Below are 19606 nucleotides of genomic sequence, written 5' to 3'. Positions count from 1 at the left end.
AAACTGCTTTGCACTCTGGGCTTGATGGCGGATGCATCTTATAGTATCTCAGGTTCACTGACATCTTCAGTAGATCCCCAATCCACTGTTAACTGGATTTATGACACAGTGACTGTGGAGCTCAGTTGCCTCACACATGAAAAACGACCTTCGAGGAAGGCATTGAATCCATTCTTTCAGATTTTGAAGATCAGTAAATGTCAAAATTTGGGGGAACTGACATATGGTTAGCAACTTTTACATCAAGTAAAGACAATGAAATAGGTGAAAAACTATATCATTTTGTAAGATTATTTTGTATCATAAAGGAAGAATAACTTCAGAATCTTAAAACTGCATAATCAATGTTAAAAACAACTATATACTTCCCTTGGCTTTCTCATATTCTATGGATTGATGAAAAGTTTATTACCAACTCATCTCTGCAAACTAAGGTTCCGTCACCTTGTACACATAGGGGCAGCTTCACTGCTTGTAGAGGACGTTAATTTACCCAACTAAGTGGTTTCAGGGCTTGAAGGGACCTCTGAGGAATTCAAGTGCAAAGATTCCACAGTATCTTGCCTCAGTTTCCAATAATGACAACTGTGTGTTGAGTGCTAGCAGCCAGAAACTGTCATTGCTTTCAAGAGAAGTAAAAAAATACAGATTGTGGCAAATAGAATCATGGAAACTTGAAGTTGGAAGGTTTTTTTAGCAATGATCTTATTCCTTTTCAAACTAATACTCCGTGGAGCCACAGTAGTGCTCCTTGAATCAAAGGACCTCCATTTTAATTGTTATAATTGATGTTATAATGTTTAATTGTTATGATTGTCTTCTACTTACAGTGGACTTCAATTGCTTAAAAAAAAATGCTTGACCACCACTGATTCAGTCCATCTCTAATTTAAAGAGGCTGAAAGAAGCCCTGGGATTTGCCTGTGGTCACCTACTTAGTTGGCAGAACTTGGTAGCACACCACCAGTGGAGTAGGAAGGAAGGACTGTTGTTATATTGTCTGTTCCCATACTCATCAATGGTTGAACCAAATTTTCTCACTGCTCCATGGCAAGGAGAGTCAACCTTTACAGTTACCCTTCTGGAATGTTCTGACTGGCTCCTTTCCACACTGAACCTCATCCTCTGCTTGGCATACCGTTCCTACATGATAATTATGACAAAACATTTCACTGACAACTGTTGGAAACTCATTGCTTAACTCCAAGTCTGTATTTTTACTCCCATTTTGACCACGATTGATAAAAATCTCGTTTAATAGCATTTCACTATATTTGAAGAGTACAGAGCTAATATTTGTATGAACATCATTTTATGTTTCTAAGGTCAAGTCTATAAAAAAATTAAAAAATACCTGATTTTATGAAAAATATATTTTTATTAAAATGACTGATATATATACTCTACTGTCTGATATATAAGCTGAGTTGAAGAGGTAGCTATTTTCTTTCTGAGGTCCTGGTAGAGCTGATCCCACATCAGTCTACCAATATTTATATATTAAGTCTACCACAGACTGCACAGCACATTCATTTTGCAGCAAGCTCTTGGTGGTGAAATGTAGCATCTATTAAGTCTGGATATAATTCTACTGCAAGTAGCAAAAAAGAAAAAAGAAAAAAACCCAACTAAGTCTATATAACCTAAAACTGAATTTTTAAACTGTGGTTACCAATCATTAGCGATCATGAAATCAATTTAGTGGGTTATGAAAACATTAAAAAAACATACATATACAAGACCAAAATTACAACAGAAGAGAAAATATCAAAGTATGTTGCATGCCTTAAGGGTAAATATTTCATAAACATTTTATTTCACTCATATATATATATAACACATATGTACTGGGTCACGAAGTAAAATATATTTCATAGCTCTCAACACTGCCCTAGAGAGTCAGGCCATTCAATGGCCATTCGGTCCCCTGAGAAAAGGTTTTTCTTTTTTTCTTTTTGTCATTTCTGAGCAGTAGCTTGACACTACAATGGCTGGGTACTCCGAAGGGCCTCTCCCCCCAGTACAGGAACAATTCAGTGTTCTCTGAGCACCACCATTTCCTGGCTCACTGCTATTTCCTGGACACTTCCTCCCATCATAGCCCTGCAAGTTCAACTGATGGAAAGTTGCCACAGAGCATCTGTGCGTGGGTCAGCAGAAGGCTCGGATCCGCTCCTATGTGCCAGGGGCTTTACAGACATGACTCTTCATAGATATGGTTTCCTTTGTTTTACTGGTAGCAGTGCCTCACCTGTACATCTAGTGCTCACAGCACAGTACACACAGGGGCTGAGTGAATGTTTCCAAACAAGTGAATTCAACAACAAGCATATTTCATTGGTTATAAAACATGTTAAATTCAACAAAATGTAAAAGTTTTAAATAAAATCAAATGTTTACTCATTTATTCATACCAAAGAGAAATACAAAAGTACTATACCAAGTTTTATATACTTGCATAAAAGTTGAGGCACTGGTGTTCTGTGGCTAATGATAATAATTATATTACTTTAGCATCATACATCATATATTGACAGTAAAGTTATACAACATTAACTCTTTGCTTTTGAGCAGTTATGAGCTTACTATTTTAATATACATCATGTATTTAGTACTCATTATTACTTTTGTATAAATAATTTCATAATGGTAGCACATGATACTGAGGGAAAAGGAAAACAATAATCTTCCAAATGCTAGTAAGAAAGAAACTCATTAATGTACACTTGATATTTTGGGGGGGTAAGCATAATTTGGTTCTATGACTTAATGGAATCTAGGAGAATGAAACAAAGTGTTTTTAAACTGGAAGATACTCATGTTTACTAATTTCAAGCCCTTCATCTTTCATTATGAGGAAATGGCTGCACACTAGCCTAAATGACTTATCTAAGGTCACATAATTATAATGAGAGATGCCCCAGGTTTCCTAGTAACAAATCTAGGATCTTTTCCATTTCATAATAGAGGTTTATATTATAATACTATCATATATATTTTTTAAAGATCAAATCAGCTATCAAGGAAAACTAACACATGGTTAACATTTGAGACTTAAAAAAAAATCCAGAGCGAGGGTTTAATAAAAATATATATTGACAACTTTGTAACATAATTAGTGTGGAATACAGAGTTCTAAACATTGATAGCAGAAATTCATTGGTTGTAGTAATTCGTCTATATGTTAATGTATCACTCTTGTGTATTAGCTGTGCTTTCATCTGTATCACTTGAGTTAAATTTTTTCCACAAAAATTTCTCATTTGATTTCCAAAGAGAAGCTTCAAGATCCTCCTTCCTTTTGGAAGATGCAGCAAAAGGCACTTTTTCACAGAGAGTCTCTATTACTGCCAAGTCGGTGAGTTTACTAAGACTGTCGTCATTTTGGTCATTCAAGATGTCCCAGAAATCTTTTGGTCTCTGTTTCGCTTTTTCTATGGACCCAGAAAGAACCTTCTTTGGCAGCTGTGTGGGACTATTCTCATGACTTTTAAAGAGGTCATCAAGAATAGAGGTGTCACCAAGTAAGCCTACCACAGAAGTGTCTTCTAACACTGGATTTTCTATTGTTTTGTTTTCCACTTGGAAGATGGGTCCATTTCTTGAAATACCCAAACTGGTGAGATCCTGTTGGCCTTTCCCGGCATTTTCCAATTTTCCCAATTCATCTGCTCCAGACTTACTGTTCAGGGAACAGGATGCTGCAGTACCTTCGGATGCTTGGCTGCGTTCCCCACCGTCAGTCTCTTGGGTACAGCTTATAGGTAATTTCTTAGTTTCTACATCATTGGAAAGCACCTTTTTTTTACAGGAACTGTGATTTTGAAACTTAATTGATTTTTTTTTACATATGCTGGGGCTGAAAATTGGAGAAATTTTTTTGGTAGAATTTTTAAATGACAAAGTTTCAGAATCTGATGGCTGCTCTTTCATAAGAGATTGTCTTTTTTCAGACTTATTCTCGACTCTCTCTCCTTTCTCAGAGGCAGACTTAGTGCATTCTGAGGGAGAATCCACAAAAAATTCTCTTACCTCTGGATACTGAGAAGTATAAAAGTCTCTTAGCATTTTCTGTCGTTCTTCTGATGTGGCGTTAGTTACACGTTTAGCAAATTCCTTTACAGAAGACAACTTAAAATAAGAAGCCATTTCTTCAAATTGTTTTCTGAAGATTTAATGAACAAATCCAATGGTTATTTTTACTATATTTTATTTGTAAAGAACTTGTCATCAGTGTTATGCTATGTAGCAACAAAGCTATGTAAATGTATTCATTAGCATATATTATCTTAATATCACAATGAACATACATTTTGTACTTAAGAGAATGTGAACTCTTCCCTTACACTACTGAAAAAAAGTATTTTAGTTCATGAAATTACCAACTTTTTAAGTTATTCTGACTTTTATTATCAGGTATTTCTTGGGAATTGTATGATCCCAGCATGCTGCTCTTCCAATCAGACAATTTATGACTTACAGCAGAATTATAATTTATATAATGTTTGAAAATCTATATTGCACACAAGATACATGAAATAAAATTGTCAAAGAGGGTATCAATAAATAGAAAAGAGAAAATGCTCAAAAATTAATAGTTTTTAAGAATTTTTCTCTTCTATATCCTTTTTTCTCTTTCTTCCACAAATACAATATAGAAATTTCACATGCCTGTTTGATGAGCCTAAAGGGAAGTTCTAGGAGACCGGGGTTTGATCCCTGGGTTGGGAAGTTCCTCTGGAGAAGGGAATGGCAATCCACTCCAGTATTCTTGCCTGGAGAATCCCATAGACAGAGAAGCCTGGCGGGCCACAGTCCATGGGGTCACAAGAGTCGGACACGACTGAGCGAATAACATACACACACACACACGCACACACACACAAAGGGAAGTTCTAAACTGATAAGTCTAGATTCTTTCTGTTTTGATCTGATGGATCTACCCTTCAGTATAGGTAACTAATGTCAGATGGTATCTGAAGAAATGAGTTTCAGAGTTAGCGTCAGATATTAATAAAAGCCGTTGAAGAACTGTGTCTTCTGAAACCCTAATAAAGATGGAAGTGGAAAGCTTGTTTAGGAACCCTGGGCACTAGACTCTGCTCCTTTCCCCAGGTAAGGGTTCTATAGACTGAACTGCGCCACCCACCTCAAATCCATATTTTGAAGCCCTAAACCCCAATGTGACTGTATTTGGAGATGGGGGTCTTTAGGAGGTAATTAAGGTTAAAAGAGGTCATAAAAAGTCACCAGAAGACTTCTCTGGTGGTCCACTGGTAAAGAATCGGCTGCCAATGCAGGAGTCACAGGTTCAATCCCTGGTCTGGGAAGATTCCACATGCCGTGGAGCAACTAAACCTGTGTGCCATAACTACTGAGGCTGTGCTCCAGAGCCTGTGCTCCGCCACAAGAGATGCCCCTGCGAGGAGAAGCCTGTGCTCCGCCACAAGAGACGCTTCCGCGAGGAGAAGCCTGTGCTCCGCCACAAGAGACGCTTCCGCGAGGAGAAGCCTGTGCTCCGCCACAAGAGACACTTCCGCGAGGAGAAGCCTATGCTCCGCCACAAGAGACGCCCCTGCGAGGAGAAGTCTGTGCTCCGCCACAAGAGACGCTTCCGCGAGGAGAAGCCTGTGCTCCGCCACAAGAGACACCCCCGCGAGGAGAAGCCCATGCACGGCAACTAGAGAGAGCCTGCACGCAGCAACAAAGACTCAGTGTGGCCAAAAATTAATAAATAAATGAAATTTTAGGGGGAAAAAAGTCACCAGTGAGCTCTCTCTGCCATAGGAGGACACAGTGAGAAGGTGGCCATCTGTAAGCCAGGAAGAAAGCTCTTACCAGGAATCCAATCAGCTGGCACCCTGATCTCGGGACTCGCAGGCTTCAGTACTGTGAGAAACATATTTCTGTCTTTTAAGCTGCAGCCTGTGGTATTCCGCCCAGGCAGACTAAGAAGGTTTTCCTTTGCTGATGCTGAGTTTAGGCCATGAATCAGGAAAGCTCACTGTTTATAAATGTTTTTATAAACAAAAGCTACAGATGATGCTGCAGCAAATGATTAAAAGTCCCCAAATTGAAGACTTACATCTATTTTTATATAATATTTCCTTAAAACTTCAATTTATTGACTGAAAAAATATTTATAGAACTCTCTTATCTGCAAGGCACTGTAAGAGAAACTATACAACAGTCAACAAATCCCAGTTCCCTGTCTTCAAGGAGTTTATAGTCTGGTTGGCAGAGACAGATACATGAAGATCAAACCAGAAGGGAGGGATAAATCCTATGATGAAGGTAAATATGATACCCTGTGGCACCCACAAAAGGGGTGTCTAAGCCAGTGACTGGTAGTGGGCTGGATAGCAGGGACGGCTTTGCTGCTGTCACCTCAAGCCAGTCAGGTAAAGATGAGCCAAGAAGCTTCCTGCAGAGAGAGGGAATGTGCACAGGCCCAGTTCCAAGAAGACGTGGTGGACAGAGGGGCAGGAGGAACTGCCAAGGAAGAGGATGAAAATCATGAGGGGTCTGTATGCCAATTTCAGAAGTTTGAATTTCATTCTGTACACAACAGAGAATCCTGAGGGTAAAAAAAAGTGATTTTTTTAAATGTACATAAACAGGAGCTTTACTTAAAGCCACTCTTATTTTTGCCACTGAGACCAGGGTGTATAAAGTTTGTGTTTCCTTAGATTTTAGCGGCAATCCATACCATATACTCAGGACTTTCTTCTGTAGTTTCAGATGAGCACGCTGGCTTCTAGTCCTCACCACACTGGTCCTGTTACTTGTTTCCAAATCCAGGCACTAGCTATGCCTGATCAACAGTCACTCTCATTGCCAAGAGAATATTTACAATAACACAAAAACAAATTTCCAAATTTCTGTCCTGGGTATGGCCAATGTCCCTGTTGTAAAGCATCAAGTATGTTCTTAAGAGGTTCCAGTCTCAACCTCACAGGAAGTAATGACGTATCATTATTTTGTTTATTAATCACTTCTGAATCCATTTTCATGGCCTTTCTAAGAAATATTTGTGCTGTGAAGATTAAGTTATTGGCAAAGTTACAGGCTAATGTCTTTTGCTTATCCGAGACTTGGTGGTGTATCAGCAGTTGCCAAAGTATGTTCCCCTTTGCTGTGCTGACCTCACCTGTGACCCCATGCTTCTGTCAGCTCTGGGAGGAGACGTGCTTCTGACCTTATTCTGTCTGAGTGTTACACCAGGATACTGGGCTGTGTGATTACCCTTTACAGGATGAGTTATGATTACAGTTCATTTTATTTTCGCTTTCTAAACTTGCTTTCATAATTCTCGGTCTTTAAAAGAGTTTTCTTTAAATATTTAATGACTGCAAGGTACAACCAGGGGATACAAGCTAGCCACTTTGTGATGAAAATTTTGTAGACACTCATAAGCCACGTAGGGAAAGGGGTGTAGGTGGGGGAAGAAATCAAAGTTGGGTATCTTTGTCTTTCAGCAAGTAGATGAAGAGTAAGTAGCTGTGGAAAAATTCAATTCCTCTCCCTTGTTCTTGAGGAACTGAAGGAGAAGGGGTGGAAACACAACTAAAAACCATGCTGTTTCTGCCTGAACTTTCTGAAGTGAAGGTAGGACTGAAACTTCATTCAGATGATCCACGGGACTGCATCATGGTATAAATTCTTGACTCACATAGAGTAGGATGGTTAACAGAAAAGAGGTGCTAGCAGTTCGGGCACTGATCCCTAGCTCAGATGTTGGCATTCTAATATTAGATGCCTTTCACCTTTTTATTTAGCATGAGACATTTATCCTGAGGTTAAGATAGAGAAAAAAAAAAACAGGTAAAAAATAATCATTGTTAATTCTTTCTTCCTTCCTTCCTTCCTTTCTTTTAATTTTTTGGCCATGTTGCGAGGCATACAGGATCTTAGTTCCCCCACCAGGGTTTGAACCCAGGCCTTCTGCAGTGCAAGTGTGGAGTCTTAACCACTAGACTATCAGGGCAGTCCCAATACTTTTATTTTTATATACAGTGCCAAAGGGGATAAGATGCTTTTGCTTCTCAAAGACTGGTAAAAATGTATATAGTTGGCCTTCTAACTAAACAATTGCCCATACAAAACTGCCCCAACTTTACTCCAAATCACTGCTGTAAATATGTCTGTGAGGAGCTGCAATGCTGCAGCAGTGTGGGATGTTCAGCTTTCTGGGCAATGGTGGGCAGCTCAGGGGTGTGATCCAATCTGCCACACCAGGACCTGAGGAGCTAAGGGGCCAGTTGCCTGGGAGTTGCCAAAACCCTGAGGGAGGCATCTGGAACATACAGAGCAACCAGCACTTTCCTATTGTCTGTAGAAGCCATCAGGACCAACCGGAGCTTGCCTCCTCTCCCTGCTTACCTCAGTCACTACGCCACAGTTACCCTGACCACTGGCTTCTCATCCTCCTCCTGGACTCTACAGCCTTGATCTAATCTAATCCCTCATCCTTCCAGACCATTCCTTGGTGCCCCTGGAATCAGGCTATGATCTACCATCTCTCCTGTGTCTTCTACCCAAGGAGTCCCTCTGTTTGCTCCTGATACTGCCTCCTCCTATGCAGCTTTCACCAGTCAAAATTCTTATACCTCCCATCCTTAAGCCTTAGAGTTCAAGCTTCCCACTGCTGTTTCCATATTATTTTTTCTTAAAAACTCCTCCCAATCTTAAAGGTTCATGCTATCCAGCTTAACCATTCTCAGTCCCACCCCATCTTATTAACTGACTTCCTAGTTCCTCCCTGCTGGAGACTGACACTCAAGACCCTGGATTAACGTTGCTTCCTTTCCCATCTTCTGCCATCATTCTTGGTAACATCAGTATCCGTGTGGATGTCCCACCCAACTCCTGGCCCATTAGTTTCTTTACCTCACTTCCAAAGACTCAATTTCATGTCAGGTCCGTATTGCCAAGATCATACCACTAATGTCATTACCATTAACTGCACAACTTCCAAATCCCTGAATTCAATCATATGCTCCAGTTCAACTACTCAATCATCCCCATGACAACTGTGTTGGATTGTACTTTTCGTCTCATCAAGTCCTCCAATTTGCTGACTCTTCTGCTTTCTTCACTATCATCAACATCCCTTTGTTGAGTTTAGGTTCAATTTTATAATCACTTCTTTGCAAACATCCTTCATCTTCCTTTCTTTCTTCTCCTTCTCCTTGTAAAACTCAGCTGTTTCCCTATTCTGTGTCTGCAATGAGCAACTGAACCTTGAATGAAGTCTGTACAACTGCACAGATGGTTTTACTGTAATGACTCTCAAAGAGGGACTTAACATTACTCAGGAATTCTAGCCCCATAAACTTGCTTTACTACTTTATAAATTACTTCTTTCATAATTTCTTTTTCCTCCAATTTTTCTCCCTCAATACTGATGCTTTAATTCTCAATTAATTAAGGAAATACCGATTGTATCTGTGCCTTTCTTTACGCCTTTCTCTTGTTCAGTTGCTCAGTCATACCCGACTCTTTGCAGCTCCATGGACTGCAGCACGCCAGTTTTTCCTGTCCTTCACCATGTCCCGGAGCTTGCTCAAACTCGTGTCCATTGAGTTGGTGATGCCATCCAATCATCTCATCCTCTGTCGTCCCCTTCTCCTCCTGCCTTCAATCTTTTCCAGCATCCGGGTCTTATTTTCCAATGAGTTGGCTCTCTGAATCAGGTGACCAAAGTACTGAAGCTTTAGCTTCAGCATCAGTCCTTCCAATGAATATTCAGGGTTGGTTTCTTTTAGGATTGACTGGTTGGATCTCCTTTCAGTCCCAGGGACTCTCAGGAGTCTTCTCCAACACCACAGTTCAAAAGCATCAATTCTTCAGCACCCACCCTTCTTTATGGTCCAACTCTCACATCCATACGTGACTACTAGAAAAACCATAGCTTTGACTCTACCAACTTAGTCATAACACCATCTCCATTGTAATGTCTCTGCTTTTTACTATGCTGTTTAGGTTGTCCCTTTCTCTTAGTGCTTCTCAAAGGCTAGACCTTCACCTGTGGTCTGGATCCCACCTTCTTCTGCCTTCAGGACTTCACTCTTTCTGTTGTCACCTTCCTGGCATAATCTCTTTTCCCCCTATTGGTCTTTTTCCTTGATACACAAACAGGTTCTCGTGGGTTGGCAGTCTTACAGAAAAACCTGAATGAACTTTTTGGCCAACCCAATATTATCTTCTCAACTTAAAAACAAACTACCCTTGATCCCACAGTGCCCTTCAGCTACTGCCAGTTTCCCCATCCAGATTTAAGGAGGAGTCCCAGGGGCTTGCCCTTTCACTGCCTGCCCACCTCACCTTGGCATGTGCCTACTTAGAGTGCTCATGTGAAGGCGACCAGAGTCCTTCAGCTCCAGGGGCTTTCCCCCTTCTGCTTCTGGTCCTCAGCAGTAGTCAATAAAGTCAGTGTTCCCTCCTTTCTGAAGCCTTCACTTCTCTTGGACTTCAGGGTCTCACACAGGGCCTCCTACCCAGCAGGAGTACGTAGTCACCTTCCAGGCTCAGTCCTGGGGCTTCTCCTCTCCTCTCTGTGTTCTGTTCCTAGGCTGCTCACACAGTCTATGGCTGTAAAGACCATTTGTAATCTATTTCTAATCTCTATGCTGATAACTTCCAAATTTAGATCTCCAGTCCCAAAATCTCAGGGTAGCATTATCCACTGCCTATGTGACATTTCCCCACATCCTCAAATTTAATATGAGTGAAAGAGAACTCTTGATTTTTTTTTCACTCCAACCTTTTGTCTCTCCTAGTTTTCCCTATTCAGTGAGTCCAATCTGTTGTTTAAGGCAGAAAATTGGGAGTAAACTTGTCTTCTCTCTTTCCCAACAACCAGTTCAACACCGAACTGAATTTATCCAATTGGCTCTGTCTCCCCGGCAACTACTCTAGTCTAGCAAACCACCACCACCTAGTTCCTTATGGTTTCCCCTAGTCTGCTTTGCCCTCTTCCAGGCAGAAGCTGGAAAAACCTTTTAGAAACATTAATACATCAAATCATGTCATGCTTCAGCAATTTCTACTGTGGTTGGAACAAAATCCAAATTCTTTTCTACAGTCTACAAGGCTTTGCATGCTCCAGCCTCATTTATGTCTCTCCCTTCATCTCATGCCATTCTCTCCTTGATTTATTCTGCACTAAGTACACTAGCCTTCTCTCAAAGGCCCCTCCCTCTTCAGAAAGTTCTCACTCTGTTCTTTGCCTGATTATCCTTCAAGTCTTAACTCACATGTCACTTGTGTAGAGAGCTCTTCCCTGACTACCCGCTAGAAAGGAAGTGGTGCCCCTCCTGATCCCACTATTCTCTATAAAGGAAGCTGTCCATTTCTTTCCTATAACACACTATTTCATAATTATTTATGTTTTTTTATTTTTGAAAATTCTATGGTTTGATGCCAAACCTCATCTCACTGTACTGTAAGCGCTTTGTCTCTTTTTTGACACTGTATATTCAGCACTTAGCACAATGCCTGAGTGCGTATCAGGTGCTCAATAAATGTTCAACGACTAAATGAACAGAATGCACTGAAGTATTTCATTTACCTGTATAAAATTTACCTATTTCATTTACCTGTATTTCATCTTTTATCAATTCAGGGATTAACCTTCTTAAAACACTGAAACATTTCAGATTTTTTTTTCGCCATGCTGCAAAGCTTGTGGAATCTTAGTTCGCCAACCAGTGATTGAACCCGGGCCACCACAGTGCAAGTGTCGAGTTCTAACCACTGGATTACGAGGGAATTTGGGGATTTATTTTTTAAAGTGTACAAATTCAGACTTTCCTGAAATATTCAGACGCTAAGCGTAGTTAAAATTCAAATAATTTGTGTATGTAACTAGGTAGTTATATTTCTTTTGAGAACTATTCACAAAGCCAGGTGTTATTACATGCGACATACCTGCGGATCCCCTTCGGTGTTTCTCCAATTATGAAGGTGGTCTGGTCTATTCGGCAGACTTTTTTCTTCTTCTGGCTTACAGGGTGTGAAATGTAAAGAGGAAATGAAATGCTGCCTTCACTTAGTGGTTGGCATTCCTTTGTACGTGTTGATATATCGCCCTTCATTTTTTCCTTATGTGTCTGAAACAAGGGATGAGAGCAAAAACTGAAAAAATATTCATTTTTAGTCAAATAAGGAGTCTGTCTTACTTTTCCCCAATATTCTTTACAAGCCTGTATATCATATTCATGGGCTTCCCTCATAGTTCTGTCGGTAAAGAATCTGCCTGCAATGCAGGATACCTGGGTTTGATTCCTGGGGTGGGAAGATCCCCTGGAGAAGGAAATGGCAACCCACTCCAGTATTATTGCCTGGAGAATCCCATGGACAGAGGAGCCTGGCAAGCTACAGCCCATGGGGTTGCAAGAGTCAGACACAACTTAGCAACTAAACCAACAAACCATATCATATTCTCCAAGTGATAATCATTGGCAGATCTTGTTAGATCTTTAAAAAGATACTACATTTAGCAGTAATGTGATGCTTCTATTTTCATTAAGATATATGCTAAAGATATATCTTTCTTAAAGATATACTAAAGGTAATGGTAATATGATGTTTCTACTGTCAAGACTGTGGGTCTACTGATACACATGCTGGCATCTACTTTCCTAAATAAGGATATAAATTAGTGATGTAAATAATGGTATAAAATGAGATATTTAAAAACTTTTAATTTAGTAATTTTTCTCAATATTACTAAGCAGAATTTCAGTTATTTAATCTTATATAAGTAGTCAAACTTTTTAAAATAACAATCTTTATATGATAATGAAATAAACTATTTTCATAAATCCTACTTCAATCTCTACTGAGTTGCAAGAAGTAATTGTTAAGATGTTTACCATAGGGCATTGAAATTACAGAGAGAATCATACTTATTTTATAGACTAAGGGTTTCTTGCTTAACACAAATTGTTAAAAATAGTGAGTCAAGAAAAAATAATTTTAAACTGTATGATTCCAATTTCCCTGATAAAATGATATGGTGAATATGTGGAAAGTCCCCATCTCATTTCAAAAAAGAGAAATGTGTGCATGCTCAGTCGTTCAGTCATGGACTCTTTTGTGACCCCATGGACTGTAGCCTGCCAGGCACCTCTGTCTGTGGAATTCTCCAGGCAAGAATACTCGAGTGGGTAGCCATTCCCTTCTCCAGGGGATCTTCCAGACCCAGGGATTGAACCTGGGTCTCTGGCCTCTCCTGTATTGACAGGTGGATTCTTTACCACTGAGCCACCTGGGAAATATTGGATGCAATTTGACAACAACAATAAAGTTATATTTGAGCTCAAAAATAAGAAGGGAAAATCTCTAGATGCCCAAATTAAAGTAACATAGCAGCAGGTGGGAGCTGAAGCTCAGCAGCCCCCAAGGATGGGTCCTAAGTTCCGGACTGCAGGACTCCATGTGTAGAGGGAAAATGGAAAAGATTTAACTCTCTGAGTTAAACAATCAACAAACCAAAAACACAGCAGGAATTAAAAGGATATCCAATTTTCAAATTAAAGCTAGGAAAGCCCGAACTGGGGCACAGGATAGAAACAGGCTACTTTTTTGGTCTTGATAGAATCACTGGTGAAAACATGTCCAGCCTGTGCGATTTGTGGAACACACTTGCATTGTAAGGAAAATCTAAGCTGAAAACCAGCATAAAAAACTAGCCCAGAATCAGTGAAAACCATAGATCTCAATGAGGGGTAAATACAAAAACATAACATAGGAACACCTTTTAAGTTTAGGGAATGCTTGTGATTCTAAGGCGGGGCACAGGGGGAAGAGCTCAGGTAAAATTATAAAGAACATACAAAACCCACTAACATGAAAGTGGGCAGATACAATAAATGTGAGAATCTGTATCTGAGGAATTATAGATTACAAAGCAATGTGAAAGAGACTTTAAATCATTAGCATGTCCAGAAAAATAAAGGAAGTACTAGGTATTATAAAACACCAGATCTGAGAAAGAACCAAATACAAACTCTAGAAGGGAAATATAGGTTTGGAAAAAAAGGATATAGAAACAAACTTAAAATATGTGTTAAGAAGCAGGCTAACTAGCCTTACAATGATAGTTTATAAACTCGTAGAATACATTACTCAGAATGCTGTGCAGAGATTAAAAAAGAAAAACAAGAAAGAAAAATTAAAAGACAGAAGACCTGTCAGAATATAAACCATATTTATAAAATATTAGAAGGATAGAATAGAGAAAATAGAAGAGATAATGCCAAAGATATAATGGCAGAGAATAAGAAGGCACAAATCTTCAAACTAAAGAAGGAGAATCTCTAGTGTGAAAAATAAAAGTAAATCTGTACCTTGTTATATCACAGAAGAGAGACTATCTTATAAACAGAGAAAAAAGATAAGCTATTCCACAAAGAAATAATAATCAAACTAAAGGCAGACTTCTCATTGCTTCTACTAGTATCACCATCACTGCCACCAGAAGACAGTGAGGTCATCTTCAACATGCAGGGAGGAAAAAAAACCTACCAACCTAGAATTCTACACCCAGTTAAACTACCATTTAAGAAATTTGCAGGCATACAAATACTGCAAAACACAGATTAGTAATTCTCAGTAAGACAACTATTCTTTCTTTTATAGGTGTTCAATGGGATTGAAGTAGTACATATCATTGAATGTGGCTGGGGAATGGCTTTCATTTCACATATACTTACAAAGCACCTATTATGTTCCTGCCACTATGCAATGTAGTTGAGAACCAAAATATTTACATACACAAAGAGGCTTGTACTCTTAAGGGACTTAAAAATGCTGAGTTACCCCTCCCTTTTTAAGATGGCACATTTAGTTTATTCCTTTTAAAAATTAAATCATTTATCTCTTTAATTTATATTAATTTCATTGAAATAAACTGAACAAGAGAAATAATTGTATTTTTTATTTTTAAAGCAAACCATTCCTAATGAAAAGAAACAGACTTCTTCAAAATCTACTGTGATTCAGATGGGCATCACAAAATGCCAGGTTGTCAGTTTGAACTAGGGCTTTGCATCAGTCAGTAATGCTGAAAGTACTTTCCTCAAAGACATCATTTCCTAAATTTTAAAACATTATTAATAAAGAGAGAAAAATTTTCATCACTAAACATAAATTTGAAAGATATTTGATGCATTTACTTCACGTCACAAGAAAATAAGATGAATTTTAAAAGTTCCTAATAAAAAAGCTTTGATGATTCCCAAGAAATAATTGTCCATTATTATAAGGAGGGATGGTAATGTCTATGTGGGGATAAAGGGAATAAGCCAAAAGAGAAGGAACTGGGCCAACCAGGAACATGCCCTCCTCATATACCATAATTTCTGAAGTCATGGAGAAATCATGCCAAGCAATGGCAATCTTCAATTATTTACATGATTACTCTGGGTCTTTCTGACTCTGGAAGTATTATAAAACTCATATTTCAAACCCCAGATACATTTTTTCTTAAATTAGTTTTACATATTCTTCAGGAAAATTCAACTTTTCCAATCATAGCTATCAGACATGTGAATTTTAAATTTATGACAAATATTCTGCACTTTAAAATCTGATTATTTTAGATAATAATGCAAACAGAAAAGCATTTTTCTCTTACATGGGCTCAATATTCCATCTTTTATTTAAAAAAATAGGTTCAGATTTCCATTTTAGTAGGGCAGTTTAACACTTACTGAAACAAGGCTGTGAAACAGAATTTCGTTTACTAATTTGTTTAATAAACACTTTGATGCCCTTGTTATAAAAGCTGGTGTCACTATTTTGTAGTAAAACAGTATCTTTTACAATAGATAATATAAGGAAAATAGTGACATAATGCAGTTGCAATTCCAGGGGCAGTTATAATTTATTATAAAGCAAAGTACAAGGCCTGTGACCAAGATGAAAAGATTTCAAATTATGTGAAATAAGATGCAAACTCATTTACTACCACTTATGTCAAAGCTAGGAAGTCGTACGACACTGGCGCAACAGTATGAAGTAGCAACAGTAATGAAAGGTCAAGAAATGAAAAATTCAGTAAAATGAGCTGGATTAAGAATTTAAAAGATAATATTATTGCTTCTTAACATTACGGTAGAAGGTAAGACTGCCAGCTCAGGAAAGCAAAATAAATCCATTCTTTCCACCAGAGAACAGAATGGCCAATAGCTGGAACTCTATGTATGTATTCAACAGGAAATTTTGAGATCATTTAACATGAAGAAAGCAGAAAGCCCAGTTTCCATAAAAACCACTAACTGATAGTAAACTTTTTTTCCCTAAAAAGTTGCTTCAAAATTATCCAAGATTTGCTTTGAGGAATTATCTCTACACTCCATGATGCTGATGTAGGTTTCCTTCTTCTAAAGATTTATGGTTATAATGTCAAGGAGGAAATTATGAAGAGAAGAACTTTGCATAGTATTTGTATAATATAAATATGTCTGCTAATAAGTATTTTACAAAGCTTGGCACTGAGTTTAATTTATAACAGTAACTGCTATGTTCATGATTATTTTCATAAATTATTGGATATTGTTAGGTATGTCTACTATGGTACTTTTACGAAAATAATCAAATTTAACTTATGGAGTATTTATTAAAAATAAAAGTAAGTGTAAAGAGTATAGTAATTATTTCTAAATAATGTAAATATATAGTTAAGAAATCCATTTGATGATGCAATTAACTGAATGGAAATGTGGGGTTACTTGTGCTGTGCTGTGCTAAGTCACTTGGGTCATATCCAACTCTACCAGGCTCCTCTGTCCATGGGATTCTCCAGGCAAGAATACTGGAGTGGGCTGCCATGCCCTCCTCCAGGGGATCTTCCCAACCAGGGATAAAACCCAGGTCTCCCGCACTGCAGCCGGATTCTTTACCAGCTGTGCTACCAGAGAAGCTCCATGGGTTACTTAAGAAAGCTAAATCTATCAGAGAATATTGAAATAATTCCAATTTATGAGTAGTAATATATCTTTCTCCTTTGGCTGTTTCCTATGTGGAGCAGCCAATTGAAAGTTGAAAAGTAGAGGAAAAATTCTCTCCCTTCAGAATTAAACAGGTCTAAAAAGGTAAAAGGTAGGCCATGGCTAACTGTGTTAAATCCTAATCTGATTTATATAATTAAAAAAATTTAAATGTTATTGTCAGAAAAAGAAATATTTGTTATTAAAAACAAAATTCAGAATATGAAAATTATTTAATTCAATCAAAAACACTAAATATATATTATTTCTACAAGTGGTAATTATTTTAATATATTTTGGCCAAAATAATCTCCTTACCTATCCACAATTAAGTGTTTACTGTGGAAATGGCTCACTTCAAAGACTTCATAAATATCTACTTTTTAAAAAATTGAAGCATAGTTCATTTACAATATTATATTAGTTTTAGGTATAAAACATAGTAATTCATTATTTTTTATAGATTATATACTCCATTTAAAATTATTATAAAACACAATAATATGCTATGCTGCACAATATATCATGAATATCTGCTTTGACTTAATTTTGATAAAAATATGAAATTATTCATTTTTCTAATGTCTCTATAAAATACATTTGAAAATACATCATTAAAATTACTATTGAAACATGTATAAAGTATACATTCTGTAAAATAAAAGCTATAATTTTAAGTTGTAAAAGATATACATTAGGATTATAACAAATAAGAGGGTACATTTACAGGGAAGCATTTCTTCTTTTAGAGTAGCCAAAATGAATTGACACTAGACCTAGTCAACTATATACAATCCTCAACAATTTATTTCTTACTGTAAAGTTTTAGATTTATATTGATTCTAGGAGGAATCTTTAGATTAATAGTATGAGACATTTATAAGACTTTTGATAGGATCTTTTTTCTTTTAATCCCCAAGTGTACTGTCTGTATTACAAGGCATTAGACCTAAGCAGATGGTGATTGCAGCCATGAAATTAAAAGACGCTTACTCCTTGGAAGGAAAGTTATGACCAACCTAGACAGCATATTCAAAAGCAGAGACATTACTTTGCCAACAAAGGTCCATCTAGTCAAGGCTATGGTTTTTCCAGTGGTCATATATGGATGTGAGAGTTCGACTGTGAAGAAAGCTGCGCGCCGAAGAATTGATGCTTTTGAACTGTGGTTTTGGAGAAGACTTGGACTGCAAGGAGATCCAACCAGTCCATTCTAAAGGAGATTGGTCCTGGGTGTTCTTTGGAAGGAATGATCCTAAAGCTGAAACTCCAGTCCTTTGGCCACCTCATGCGAAGAGTTGACTCATTAGAAAAGACTCTGATGCTGGGAGGGATCGGGGGCAGGAGGAGAAGGGGACGACAGAGGATGAGATGGCTAGATGGCATCATTGACTCGATGGACATGAGTTTGAGTGAACTCCGGGAGTTGGTGACGGACAGGGAGGCCTGGTGTGCTGCGATTCATGGGGTTGCAAAGAGTTGGACACGACTGAGAGACTGAACTGAACTGAACTGAGACCTAAGCCAATAGCATTATTTTAATTGAACTGAAAAAAGAAAATAAGGTATACATAGATTTTCAATTGAAAGAGTTAGAAGAAATAAAAAATGAAAAAGTTTGCAAATAATCTTTGTTGCCAGTGTACTGAGAATAGGAAAAAAGGGAATATTCCCCCTACCTCACAGCCATATGACTACATTAGCATTTTTCTATTTACTCTGCTACATATGAAATTTAACTTTACATAATAGAAAACTTCCCAGGTGACTCAGTGGTAAAGAATCTGCCTGCAATGCAGGAGACACAGGTTGGATCCCTGGGTTAGATCCCCTGGAGAAGGAATTGGCAACCCACTGCAGTATTCTTGCCTGGGAAATCCCATGAACAGAGGAGCCTGGCAGGCTATACTTCATGGGGGTAGCAAAAGAGTTGGACACGACTTAGCAACTAGACAACAATAACAACAACAAATAGAAAACTTCACTGCAATAGTGCAGAGAATGTGGTCTTTTAAATATATATATTTTTTAATTTAAAAAATAAATTAAAAAAATTTATCTATTAATTAATTTTTGTCTGTGCTTGGTCTTCGTTGCTGCTTAAACTTTTCTCTAGCTGCAATGTGAGACCTTCTCACTGTGGTGGCTTCTCTTGTTGCAGAGAAAAGCCTCTAGGCATGTGGGCTTCAGTAGGCGCAGCACGTGGGCTCAATAGTTGCGGATCCTAGGCTCTTGAGCACAGTCTCAGTAGTTGCGGTGTACACAAGCTTAGTTACTCCGAGGCATGTGGGATCTTCTCAGATCAGGGGTCAAACCTATGTCTCCTGCACTGGCAGGTGGGTTTTTACCACTGACTCATCAGGAAAGCCTCAGTGCAGAGAATGTTTAAGGAAAAAAAAAAACCCTCTTTCTTTGAAGTAAAAAATAATTTTGGAGGCAAATTACTAAAGAACTATAGAGGGCATCTAGATAGGAATAGCAAGGAAAAGGGAAAAGTTGATAGGGATCAGTTTTCCCATACACACCCACCTACGGGCAACAAATGGGGCAGGAAGCATTACAATTCAGGAGACCGAGTTTCAAAAACAACCACGAATGGCCTCTAGTTT

At 38.2% G+C, this 19606-nt stretch overlaps 1 protein-coding gene across 1 annotated transcript in view; it reads right to left on the bottom strand.

Annotated features, from left to right (window-relative positions):
- Window positions 1-1786: 1786 nt before the first annotated feature.
- Window positions 1787-19606, bottom strand: part of ERCC6L2 (ERCC excision repair 6 like 2) — a 149669-nt gene continuing 131849 nt past the window's right edge. Inside the window, exons 18-19 of the mRNA XM_070795087.1 lie at window positions 11932-12113; window positions 1787-4165 (exon numbers count right to left, since the gene is read on the bottom strand). Of these exons, the coding sequence (XP_070651188.1) occupies window positions 3193-4165; window positions 11932-12113 (1155 nt within the window). The 3' untranslated portion in view covers window positions 1787-3192. The remainder of the gene's footprint in view (window positions 4166-11931; window positions 12114-19606) is intronic.

Source organism: Bos indicus, chromosome 8, assembly GCF_029378745.1.
Source record: "Bos indicus isolate NIAB-ARS_2022 breed Sahiwal x Tharparkar chromosome 8, NIAB-ARS_B.indTharparkar_mat_pri_1.0, whole genome shotgun sequence".
Classification (NCBI taxonomy): domain Eukaryota; kingdom Metazoa; phylum Chordata; class Mammalia; order Artiodactyla; family Bovidae; genus Bos; species Bos indicus.
Note: the sequence above shows the minus strand (reverse complement) of the source record. Positions and strands in the feature narration are given on the sequence as shown.